Source organism: Papio anubis, chromosome 5 (assembly GCF_008728515.1).
Source record: "Papio anubis isolate 15944 chromosome 5, Panubis1.0, whole genome shotgun sequence".
NCBI lineage: Eukaryota > Metazoa > Chordata > Mammalia > Primates > Cercopithecidae > Papio > Papio anubis.
In genome coordinates, this window is record NC_044980.1 from 132,078,862 (window position 1) to 132,089,505 (window position 10,644).

Sequence of the window (10,644 nt, forward strand, 5' to 3'; positions counted from 1 at the left end):
TCAAAAAAAAAAAAAAATTGATTTTGAGAGTTGTTTTTTTTTTTTTTCCTTAGAAGGGACATCAGAAGAAACACCAATGTCTGCACTCCCAGCCCCCCAAGCACCTTTTGCAAAGAAAAGAAGTGAGGTTACTGGGTTTTATTGAGTCCAGAGGAGAAGGCCTTGGCTCCCACCCAGGCCCCAGGGCCCTGAGGCTGGAGGAAGGAGGCAGGATGGCAGCACAGAGCAAGGTCTTCCTGCCCTCCTGGCTGCCTGCAGATGGGAGTGGAGACCCTCAGAGCAAGCCCCAGCTTCTTTCAGAGGAGGGTAGAGTCCAGGACTAGAGCTCTTCTCTTGTGGCTGACACCTTCTCTGAGCAGGCCCCCTGTGGTCCCCCACACAGCAATGACTCCAGAGCCCCTTGGCCTTGTTGGTGGGCTTCATAGATCTGGTCTTCTCCAAACTCCCCCAGGTAGTGCAAACATGTCCTGGAGAGCCTAGGGGAGCCCAGTGGGAGCCTCAGATGCTGCCCAGCCCACAGTGGGGCAAACCAAGGCTCCAGGAGCTTCATTCTATCCCCAAGCCCCGGGCATCACCTGGTAGGCCAGGGGCCTCCTGTGACCATCACGCTGATGCTTGGCTCTGGCCCCTTGCTAAGTCCTGGGCCTGTGAGACGTTTCACTTGGTCCACTTCTCGAACTCCATAGCTGGTGGCAGTGGAGAGGAGAGGAGTACAGCTTTGGCAGGAGCCCAGCCAGGGAGAGACCCTTCTCCACACCAAGCTGGACATGCTGGGTGTTTGCGGAATTCAGAGACGGAAAGCCCTTGGCCCAAGGTCACAAGGTGACCTTGTCTGCTGGCCATCTGCTCTCCCACTTGCTCTCAGCTCCAGAGCCCAGACTTCATCCCAGCCAGCCCCTTCCTTGGACCAGGGTCCTAGTGGAGTGTGTGTCGTGTGAGCAGGTGAGTGGGAATCTCCACTCACCAGGCCTGCCCTTGGAGGAGGGAGGTGGGGGCAGGATTTTCAACTCACTCCTGCCAGTTCCGGGAGCAGCTCCGGTCCAGGACATCCGTGTAGACCGACTCGCTCAGCTCCCGCCGCCCCCCAGAGTTTGGGGTATGAAGTTTGGTCTCTGCTTTTGCCAGATTTTGCCACATCTGGAACAAGGAGGGACTGGGAGGCAGGGCCCCAGGACTGCTGCTCAGTTAGGGGGAGGTGGGGCGGATAGGAGCAGAGTCTCTGGGGAGAATAAGGCGGCAAGAGAGCTGTTTGAGCAGGAAGCACCTGTAAGGCTGCTGCACGGCCCCTCCCCCAGCCCCCAAAGCTCCCTGGAATGGGAGTGGGGGATGGGAAAGAAATGCTAAAGTGGTAGGTGAGGCCTGGGCACTGGGGTCCCTCCTCCAGGGCACACCTGCCCAGTGGCACGTGCCATTTTATTTTTATTTATTTATTTAGAGTCTCACACCCTCCGTCGCCCAGGCTGGAGTGCGGGGATGTGATCTCAGCTCATTGCAGCCTCCGCCTCTCAGGTTCAATCAACTCTCCTCCCTCAGCCTCCAGGTAGCTAGGACTACAGGGGCGCCACCACACCCAGCTAATTTTTTGTATTTTCGGTAGAGACAGGGTTTCACCATGTTGGCCAGGCTGGTCTCAAACCCCTGAGCTCAGGCGATCGGCCCCACTCAGCCTCCCAAAGTGCTGGGATTATAGGCACGACCCACTGCACCCGGCCGGCATATGCCATTTTAAACCACAAGAACAAGGTAAGAAAAACTAACAGCACAAGTACTCCCAGGCCCCCACCTCACAGAGACACTGGTGCGCAGGCATGCTCAGCAGATGTGTGTGTGAACCCAGACACACGCATACTCACGTGCAGGTGCTCACACGTGTGCACGTGCACCATGTACACATAGCCAAAGTCGCCCCGTCAGGTTTGGGGAGGGAGTCCAGAACCAAGGATGGGCCTGGAAAGGGAGAAGCCTAAGGACAAGTGAGTGATTCCCTGGGGTCTCAAGATACGATAGAGGCCTCCCAGATTGTCTGCTCTCTGTTGGGCAGGCAGATGGGTAAACTGAGGCATGGAATATAATTAAAGACTGCATCTGTGGCTTGATGCCCAGCGGTAGGGATTGGGGATCAAAGGCTGGTGGTAGAATGTAAGGTGGATGGAGGGGTCTGGCTTGAGAAGGGGTGTGAGTGAAGGACTCACCTGGTAAGCCACAGCTCTGCAGGCATCACAACGCAGGTGAGCGGGCATGTGGGCTGAGTACATCTCCTCATCGTCCAGTTGTGGGGCTGTGGCTGTGAGTGGGGCCCTGTCCCCGAGGCCCCCTGGGATGGCCCAGGCTCCCAGCAGCAGCAGCAGTGGCAGTGACAGCCTCATGGCCCCAGGAGCCAGTTCAGCAAGTGTAGGATGTGGCTGAGGTGCAGATGTGTGTGTGCTTGTGTGGTGTGGGGACTGCCACAGAACAGCTGGCCTAGACCAATGGGGAACTGACACCTCACCCCTCCCATCCTCCTCCCACTCCCTCCTCCAGGGCCCTGAAGATGCCACGTGGGCATGTCCTCTAGCTGGACCCTGGCTCCAGCCATCTCAGCTCCATTTCACAGATAGGGAGCAATGAGGCAAGGAAAGGGGCTGGGCCTGGGCAGGAACACATAGGGGCCCATACCTCCCACATCCTGTGATCTGGCTAAGTGGTAGGCACTCTGCTGAGTACCTTGTGGGAACAGTTGGTTGGCTACCGTCATCTTTTTTCATTGACCTTTCTGAGAAATAAGACTGTCATGTTTATTCTGCCTTTTCCGACACAAAGGCTCAGAGAGAGGTGACAAATCCAAGGCCACATAGCTAGAGGGGCCATGCTGAGAAAACCAAGCCTGATTGACCCAAGGCCCCCTGGCCACTCAACCACCAGAAGGAATGAGGTGTGGCTGCCAGCCTCCTGTGAGGCAAATTCAGGGAGACAGGGATGCTACAGTGTTTCTAAGACACACATGGTCTCCTTCCCTAGCCCTGAGGTCCCCTCCACCCAGGCCATATCCAGGCATGGAGGGACATTGTGGAGGGTGTTGAGAGGCCATGGCAGGAAATCAGGCACCTCACACCAGTTATTTCAGCCATCATGGCTCCATGGTCAGTGATTTATTACACACCAGGATGAGGTAAAGGCACCTGGGGTGGTCCCAGGGCCTCCATGCCATCAGAGCTGGTGTCTCCAGCCAGAAAATGGCCAGTTGTTCTGACTCATAGCTCTCCTAATCAATTTCCAGTCCAGGGCAGAGGGCAGGGACTGCTAGGGACCTGGGCCCCCTGACAGGCCTGGAACAATGAAGGCATCCATCCCCATCCTTGCCACTGCTTCTCATGGAAACTGTCCTTCGCAAACTCATCACATCACACACCAGGCTGGCAAGGGCCAGCCATTTCTGGTTCAGAACTATACACAGACCCCCACGCACACCACCTCCCACCTCATGCAGACCCCCCTCATCTCCCTCAGAGTCTCCTGGAATCTCAGGGCAACTGAAGTGCAGGCTCTGGGCCCTGTCCCTTGCTGTGACTGGTCTGTAGGGCCAGCCCCTCTCTGGGCCTTGTTGCCACATCTGTTACTGGGGAGTAGAATCTGCCAAGAGCTGCAGGTCCCTCTGGCTACTCCACCAGGGGTATCGCTTCTACTGCCAGCCCTAACCCACCTTCTAACCACACAGAGGGGTCAAGAGACTGCTGTGGGACAAGAGCCCAACCCTCCCTCTTCTCAGACCTTCCTGATGACCATTTCACCTACTCCCGATGTAGGGGGTTGGGGACAGAAGCCCCACCCCTGGCCCAAAAATGAGTCAGCTCAGCTCTGAGGGCCAGGCTCCCCATCTTCCCACCCCAAGTTCCAGGCTCACCCCTGACCCAGGCCCTCCCTGTATTCCTTGCTTTGCTTCCACCTGCTGTCCCCCTGCCTTAGCTCCCTTTCTCAGAGCCAGCCTGGCCTAGGGCTGTACTGGCCACTTTCCCCCCAGTAGCCTCCAAGGCCAAAGCTCAGCTCCTCTTCCTAAGAGCAGACTTGACAGCCAGTCCTTCCTGCCACCTCACCAGGGGCACTAGCCAGCCTCACCTCACCTGGGCCTGCTATCAGGAAAGGCAGACAGTTCTCTGCCCTGTCTCCTGCTGCTCCCGTTCCTGCTGCCACAGGGCAGCCCCAGCACCTCCTCTGATGGGCTCCTGGGGACAAGCCCAGGGATGCCTCACTTTCCCTATTTGCTTGCCCACATATACACATATACACACACCCACACACCACACCACACCATGCCCTGCGAATGCCTGGGAAAGGGACACATAATTTCCTTGGGAGAGGAAGTAGGCAGCCACTTCCTGGGTGACTCCAGCTCCGCCAGCCTCGGGGCTCAGATTCATTCTCTGAAGATCACTTCCTGTCCGATGACTAGCTGGGATGGGTTAAAGACAGAGGCAGCGGAAAGAGAGGAGGGTAGGGGCTTGGATGCCAGAACCTCCCAGGCCATCCAAGGGCTCCAACTCCATGGGGATCTGCCCGGGGCCTCACAGTGGGAACAAGGAACCCTTGCCGGGCTGGGTGGGAACTGAGCTGGAGGGCGGCGCACAGAAGAGCAGAGGAGGTGCAGGGCTGGGGGTTCCGCTCACTGGCAGGTAGTAGGTCCCGTCCAGGGGCCCTGCCTCAGAGACCCAGGGTAGCTGGGGGTTGCCGAGAGCCTGCGGGCCTGGGGACGGTGGCAGGGAGAGGCTGGGTATAGGCCCATAGGCAGGCGGGTAGAGGCCGAGGCCCAGGGCCAGAGGGGTGTAGACGCGGTGGGGCGGCCCAGGGGACGAGGGCGGCAGCAGCACCTCCACGTACTGCCCACTCTCGGGGTCGAAGAGCACCCGCAGCCGAGGCTGACGCGGCGCCTCCACGAAGTAGTAGCGGCCGCTCTCCGGGTCCACCAAGACCTTCCCCCGGGGCGCGGCCCCGGGCGGCTTGCGCACTCCCTGGGAGGGGCTTTGCGGGGACCGGTCTGTGGGAGGCGCCGAGGCAGCACGGGGCTGAGCTGGGGCCGTCCTGCCCGCCGACGCCAGGGGCTCCCGCGGGAGTGGCGCCTGGACGGCAGCCGCGGGCTCGGGGGCCATAGGAGGTGTCTTCGGTTTGGGTGCTATCCCAGGGCTCGGGCTGGCGTGCACCTGAGGGGAGCTGGGGCGGGGCGATCGGACCCCTGCTGGCCCTACGGGGGATCGCTGGGATGAGCTGCGGGCGCCGCCTAGAGGGCTGGTCCGACCCTTGCCGTCGGGGACAAGGCGCTGGGCCTCTGCATCCCTGTTCTTTCCTCCAGGGCCGCGCGCTCGCACTCCCGAGGTTACCTCGGGCCGGCGACCCAAGGCCAGGACCCCAGGCAGGCGGATCTCTGTGCGCTTGAAGGGCTTCGCCGTGCTGTTCTCTGCCCTCCGCCGCATGACCCCGTTGGGCTGTGAGGCGTCCTGGGGGACCGTGTCGAAGGACGGTTCTGGAGGCTCGTAGGGGTGCGGCACGACCGGTAGAAAATCCTTGATGAAAACGGAAGTGTAGTGAGCCGGGACCGGGGGCCCCAGTGCCGGCGGCTCTTGCGTCTTGGATTCGCCGCCCTCCTCCCCGCAGGGGTCGGCAGGAGGCGCAGGCAGCCTTGAGCCTGGGGCTCCTGCCGGGAAGCCTGGCGCGTACGTGGTCTTCACCAACTTGCGCACGTCTCGAGGCCGCGGAATGGCCACGCGCGGACGTCCTGAAGCCGCCGCTCCAGAACCCAAGACTTCCGGGCACTTATCGGCGTCCAGGGTGCCCACAAGGTGGCTGTCGGGTGCTGCCACCTCTGGGGACGGCTGACTCCCTCCAAAGGCAAGATCCGGAATCTCCCGCGTGGATGGACTCTGCATCTCTGCTGGTTCTGGAGTCCCGGGTGGGGACGGTGTAGGCGGTGCCATTTCCTCCTGAGTTAACCCATTCTGAGCTTCCTGAGTAAATGCTATCGATGCGCCTGGCCCCATGGGGTCCCACGTCTCTTGGGCAGATGCGCCCCAAGTTCCAATAGGACGATCTGGAGCCTCCCACGGGAAGAAGGCCAGCGGGGACGGGCTGCTACCTGGCTCCACCGTATCCCCGACTGCCGAATGTGGAATCTCCCACTGGGAAGGGGCTTCGAAGGACGGGCTCCTTTCCCCAGCAACACACTGATTCCACTGAGAACGGATCGGAGGGGAAGGGCTTCTCCTGCTGACAGTTTCCTCGACGGCCAGATTCTGATTCTCCCACGCGGAGGAGGCTTCAGGGAACGATGGGCTACTCACCCTCCGACTAGTCCGATCCCACGGGGACAAGTTCTGGGGCGACGGGCAGCGAGGACCCCGTACAGCCCCGTTTGGAGCCTGCCACGGCGGGGACGGGCTTCTTGGCCTCACAGCCCTACTCGGAACCTCCGAGGGGACCCTACACTCAAAAGGCGGACTCCGTGCCCTCTGGACAGTTCGATGCGGCGCCTCTTGCGGGAATCGAGTCTTCCGCGCCTCCTGGATCTTCTCCTCTGACTGAAGGAAGATGCTGGAGCTAACAGGACCCAGCGGCTCCGTTCCGGGCGCAGGCTTGTCGCGCCGAATCGCGCGCTCGCGGAGGCTGGGCCACGGCCTCGGGGCTTTGGCGGGGGCCGAATTATCTTGTACGCGAAGTGGCCGAGACTTAGTCTTCTCCAGGACCACGCGGGTGCTGCGGGACGTTTCCCGGGTCGCAGGTTCCGACAGCCCCGTGGGCCTGAAGGTGGCGCTGCTAGCGGCCAGGGCCTCGGGGCTCAGTTTTCTGGCCAGCGCCGTCTGCACGAAGTCCGCGGCGGCCTGCAGGCGGCCCAGCGACTCATCCAGGGAGCCGGTGCGCAGGAGCAGCCGGGGGCGCGGCGCGCCGGCCGCCCGCGGGGGACTCTGGGGCCGGGGGCGCAGCTCGATCTGACGCTTGGGCACCGTCCGGGGCCTGGCGGGTGCGGCGCGCTCCTCCAGAGCCACTTCCACACACTCGAACTGCGCTGGGGCTGCAGGAGTTGGCCCACGGGGCCGCAGCTCTAGGTAGGTGGCCCAGCGGGAGCCACCATCTGGGGCCTGGGACTGACGTGGGACAGGAGTGGGAGACGCTGGCCCCGGCGGCAAAGGGCTAATGAAGGCCAGCTCCGTGAGCTCTTGTGCCTCGCGATCCTCTGCGCCGGAGCAGCCGAACAAGGGCCCGACGCCGAAGATGACTTCCATCTCCCCCGACGGCAGCGTGCGCAGCTGGGGCTGGGGTGGCCGTGGGCCGGAGCCCGGGCCTCGCGAGAAACCCGAGCCGGGCCCGTGCCGCTGGCGGCTATTCTGGGCGCTGACGGACAGGCGAGGCTGGGCACCCGCCCCCCGCCCAGGGGCCACCCAGGGCCAATTCGCTGGGCCTTCCGCGTCCGGCCCAACGTCCGGGGGCTCCGGAGAACCCGGAGCCGTGTAGTAAGAGCCTGACGAACCGGAGGAGTCCTGGCGCCGCGCGGGGGCCGTGGGCAGCTGTCTCGGGATCCCAGGCAAGGCTGGCGGGGCGAGCGCTGTCAGCATGGTGGGGCCGGACGCCGCGCACTATCTCCCTCGCATTCGCCTCCGCTGGTGGCGCCGGCACTGTCCCCGCCCCGCCCGAGGATGCCGTGGGGTCACCGCGCCTTAAAGCGGCCGCGTCCACTCCTGAGCCAGCGGCGCCTGCAGCAGAAAAGACCTGGGCCCTGCACCCTTCCTTGTCCAGCCCCCATGCCCAACTAACCCCCTTCTCAGGCACAAGCCGGAGTACCTGGGGTGGGCTCCAAGTTTTGGCGGACAGGCAGGTGAGGTAATGGCAGGCCCAACTTTTGAAGCCTTGGAGCCAGGAGTTAGGCCCAGCTGCACCCATCACAGGTGAGGAAACTGAAGCCCAGCAGGGATCTGCCTGAAGTCAGGCACTGCTGTGTGCGGTTCAGGCTGTGAGCCAGACCTTCAGACCAGGAGACTCTGGTAGAGTCAGCAATTTCATCTTCCCCTCAGCCCCGGGTGTCTTAACATCACTGCAGGGGACCCCCATTGCCATTGCTGGCCTCAGCTAGAGCTCCTAAGGGTGCACACACCACCTTCCTTGGTCCCAGTTACACTCTCCCCGATCCCCAACCTTCAGTAGAGTAAGGAGTACCGACCAATAGAGGCCTCCCTGACTCCTCAGGGCCTCAGGAAGGTACTACCCTGGCTGGACCCATTGCCCTCAGTGGGACCTATCGGAAGGGGCTGGAGTGGACAGCTCTAGCTTTCACAATCTGCCTCAGCACCTAGAACAGGCCCTGGATACCGATGTGGGGTCCCATGGGAAGCTTCGAAGTAGCTTGTGGTCCCAGCTCCAAAGGCCCCTGAAACCAGAACAGCCCTGTGCTCCCCCAGGCACTCACAAGGCCCTAATTTCAGCCCCCACAGCCTTAGGACCTGCCCTGGGGACAGGCACTGGTGGGGAGGCAGCCACCACCTGTCATTGTCTTACAACTGTGGGCACCACTTGCCCTTAAACTTCTGGCTTCAAGGTCCTGCTATGACTCAGGCCCCAGCTGGCCCTGGAGCAAGAGCACTGACCCCTCCTGTGTACTTGGCCTCAAACTGACCCAGGACAGGCTACACTGGGCTAACCTGACCCCTGAAGTGGGTCCTCTGCCTGGGTGTGTCCCCATGATCATCTAGGGGACACTCAGTGATGGCTTCTGAAAGAATGTTGCTAGACCATCCCATCCAGCCCTACCTGTGCAACTTGCGCAAGTCCAGGTCCCTTCCCAGATTGTTTCTCCACCTTAAAACCACACACAGCATTGTCTTTTCTCTTCCTCCCATTTGTGAAGCTCCTATTTGTTTGGGGGAGGGTCAGCAAGTGCAAATGCAATTTGCAGGTATAACATTATTGTCATGTGATAGAAACTGGCTTCCCAAATTCCTTGTGGTTCTGGAACCCACTGTCTCTGAAGTTTCTGGTCAGGGCTTCCAGCCCTGTAGTCAAGTTGGGAGAGTTAAATTTACCAGGACACTGGGAGTGGGGTGGGATGTTACTGGGTAACCAGGGCTGTTTATATAGGAAGGGATTAAATACCCAAAGGAAGCGGTGGTGCCTACCAGACAACAAAGACCCAGCTCCTCCCGTAGGCTACAAGCCCCCACCCTGTGGACCGCTACCACTACCCAAAAGGGAGGGAAGTAGCAGGGCCTAGAGGCTGGGGACTCCCAGAGCAGAGAAGGCAGAGGCTGGGGATTACAGCCAGAGAACAGGAAAGCGGCGGCCATTTTATTTTTCCCTGGGATGCTGGTGGCTATGGGCCTGACGCGTCCCTGAGGCTTTCTTATGCTTCTGGTCCAGCACCTGGGCCATGTAGCTCTCCTGCTGCTTCTGGATCCGGAAGTCAGACATGTGATTCCTGCAATGGAGCCCGCTGGTGGTGGACTATAGACAGCCCAGGGTATGTAGGGGCCAGAGGTCTGGCTCCCCAGTGTCATCAACACCCCCAGCCAGGCCCAGACCCCTCACCTGAAGATCTGTTTCTGCTGGCTGATAACTTGCTGCAACTCTTTAATCTCATTCTCTTTGCCATTAAGTATATCTTCTTGCTTTATAATGTGAGACTCAATCTCTGTGGGGGAAAGAGGCAGGGAGGAGGGGTGGTTCCCATCCCAGGGCTCCTTCCTGAGATAAGGCATTCCCTCATGGGGCTTTTCAGAGCTTGGCTGCCCACCCAGGAGTTGTCCATGAAGAACTGCTAATACCTTAGTATGAATAAGTTTATTATGCAGTCTTGGGGGAGTGCAGTGTTTGAGGATTGTTGTCAATGACTTCATAAGTCTATTCTGGACCAGAGGACCCACATGAGGGCAGGAGAAGGTCCTTGGAGAGAGGTGGGCAGTCCTGCCCAAAGGCTGGAAGATGAATGGCACCTGCCCTCAACTCCAGCAGGTCTTTACAGATGTTGCCTCCTTGGAGAAACTCTCCCTCATCTAAAAATTACATCTCCCAGTACTTCCTACTCCCTCTTCCTGCTTTCTGCTTTCTTTTTCTTTTTCTTTTCTTTTCTTTTTTTTTTTTTTTTTTTGAGACTGAGTCTTGCTCTGTTGCCAGGTTGGAGTGCAGTGGCATGATCTTGGCTCACTGCAACCTCCTCCTCCTGAGTTCAAGCAATTCTCCTGCCTCAGCCTCCCGAATAGCTGGGTGGGATTACAGGCACCTGCCACCACACCTGGCTAATTTTTGTATTTTTAGTAGAGATGGGGTTTCACCATGTTGGCCAGGCTGGTCTCGAACTCGTGACCTCAGGTGATCCACCCACCTCGGCCTCCCAAAATGCTGGGATTACAGGAGTGAGCCACCATGCCCGACATCCTGCTTTATTTTTCTTAACACTTTTACCTAACATACCATATACTTTATTCATCTGTCTTCTCTGCTACTAGAATGTAAGGTCCACTAGGACAAGGATCTTTGTTTTATTCACACCTTTATCCCTAATGCCTAAAACAGTACCTGGCACATAGTAGGTATAAAAAAGTATATTTGCGCCGGGCGCGGTGGCTCACGCCTGTAATCCCAGCACTTTGGGAGGCCGAGACGGGCGGATCACGAGGTCAGGAGATCGAGACCATC

The 10,644-nt window shown here is 59.6% G+C and overlaps 3 protein-coding genes across 4 annotated transcripts; all 3 read right to left on the bottom strand.

The window, feature by feature from the left end:
• Positions 1-123: 123 nt before the first annotated feature.
• Positions 124-2,982, bottom strand: MZB1 (marginal zone B and B1 cell specific protein). Of its 2 annotated transcripts, none has more exons than XM_003900177.4 (4): positions 2,193-2,982; positions 1,013-1,137; positions 576-686; positions 124-476 (listed from the first exon to the last, which is right to left on the bottom strand). In XM_003900177.4, the coding sequence occupies exons 1-4, from the start codon at positions 2,364-2,366 to the stop codon at positions 320-322; spliced, it is 567 nt and encodes a 188-aa protein (XP_003900226.1). In that variant the 5' UTR covers positions 2,367-2,982; the 3' UTR covers positions 124-319. The 2 variants fall into 2 exon arrangements, with proteins under 2 accessions (XP_003900226.1, XP_009207470.1); XM_009209206.3 differs by having other exon boundaries at positions 1,013-1,153.
• Positions 2,983-3,094: 112 nt separating this feature from the next.
• Positions 3,095-8,433, bottom strand: PROB1 (proline rich basic protein 1). Its single transcript, XM_003900178.5, has one exon. The coding sequence runs from the start codon at positions 7,572-7,574 to the stop codon at positions 4,539-4,541; it is 3,036 nt and encodes a 1,011-aa protein (XP_003900227.3). The 5' UTR covers positions 7,575-8,433; the 3' UTR covers positions 3,095-4,538.
• Positions 8,434-9,297: 864 nt separating this feature from the next.
• SPATA24 (spermatogenesis associated 24) lies at positions 9,298-10,105 on the bottom strand. Its single transcript, XM_031666828.1, has 2 exons — positions 9,538-10,105; positions 9,298-9,427 (listed from the first exon to the last, which is right to left on the bottom strand). The coding sequence occupies exons 1-2, from the start codon at positions 9,843-9,845 to the stop codon at positions 9,298-9,300; spliced, it is 438 nt and encodes a 145-aa protein (XP_031522688.1). The 5' UTR covers positions 9,846-10,105.
• Between the last annotated feature and the right edge of the window lie 539 nt (positions 10,106-10,644).

Coding starts and splice junctions, on each gene's coding strand:
- PROB1 (XM_003900178.5), bottom strand. CDS start 7,574: ATGCTGACAGCGCTCGCCCCGCCAGCCTTGCCTGGGATCCCGAGACAG.
- MZB1 (XM_003900177.4), bottom strand. CDS start 2,366: ATGAGGCTGTCACTGCCACTGCTGCTGCTGCTGGGAGCCTGGGCCATC. Junction 687..1,012: donor TGCTCCCGGAACTGGCAGGA/GTGAGTTGAAAA, acceptor CACTGCCACCAG/CTATGGAGTTCGAGAAGTGG. Junction 477..575: donor GGAGGCCCCTGGCCTACCAG/GTGATGCCCGGG, acceptor GGGCTCCCCTAG/GCTCTCCAGGACATGTTTGC.
- SPATA24 (XM_031666828.1), bottom strand. CDS start 9,845: ATGAAGTCATTGACAACAATCCTCAAACACTGCACTCCCCCAAGACTG. Junction 9,428..9,537: donor CAGCAGAAACAGATCTTCAG/GTGAGGGGTCTG, acceptor GCTCCATTGCAG/GAATCACATGTCTGACTTCC.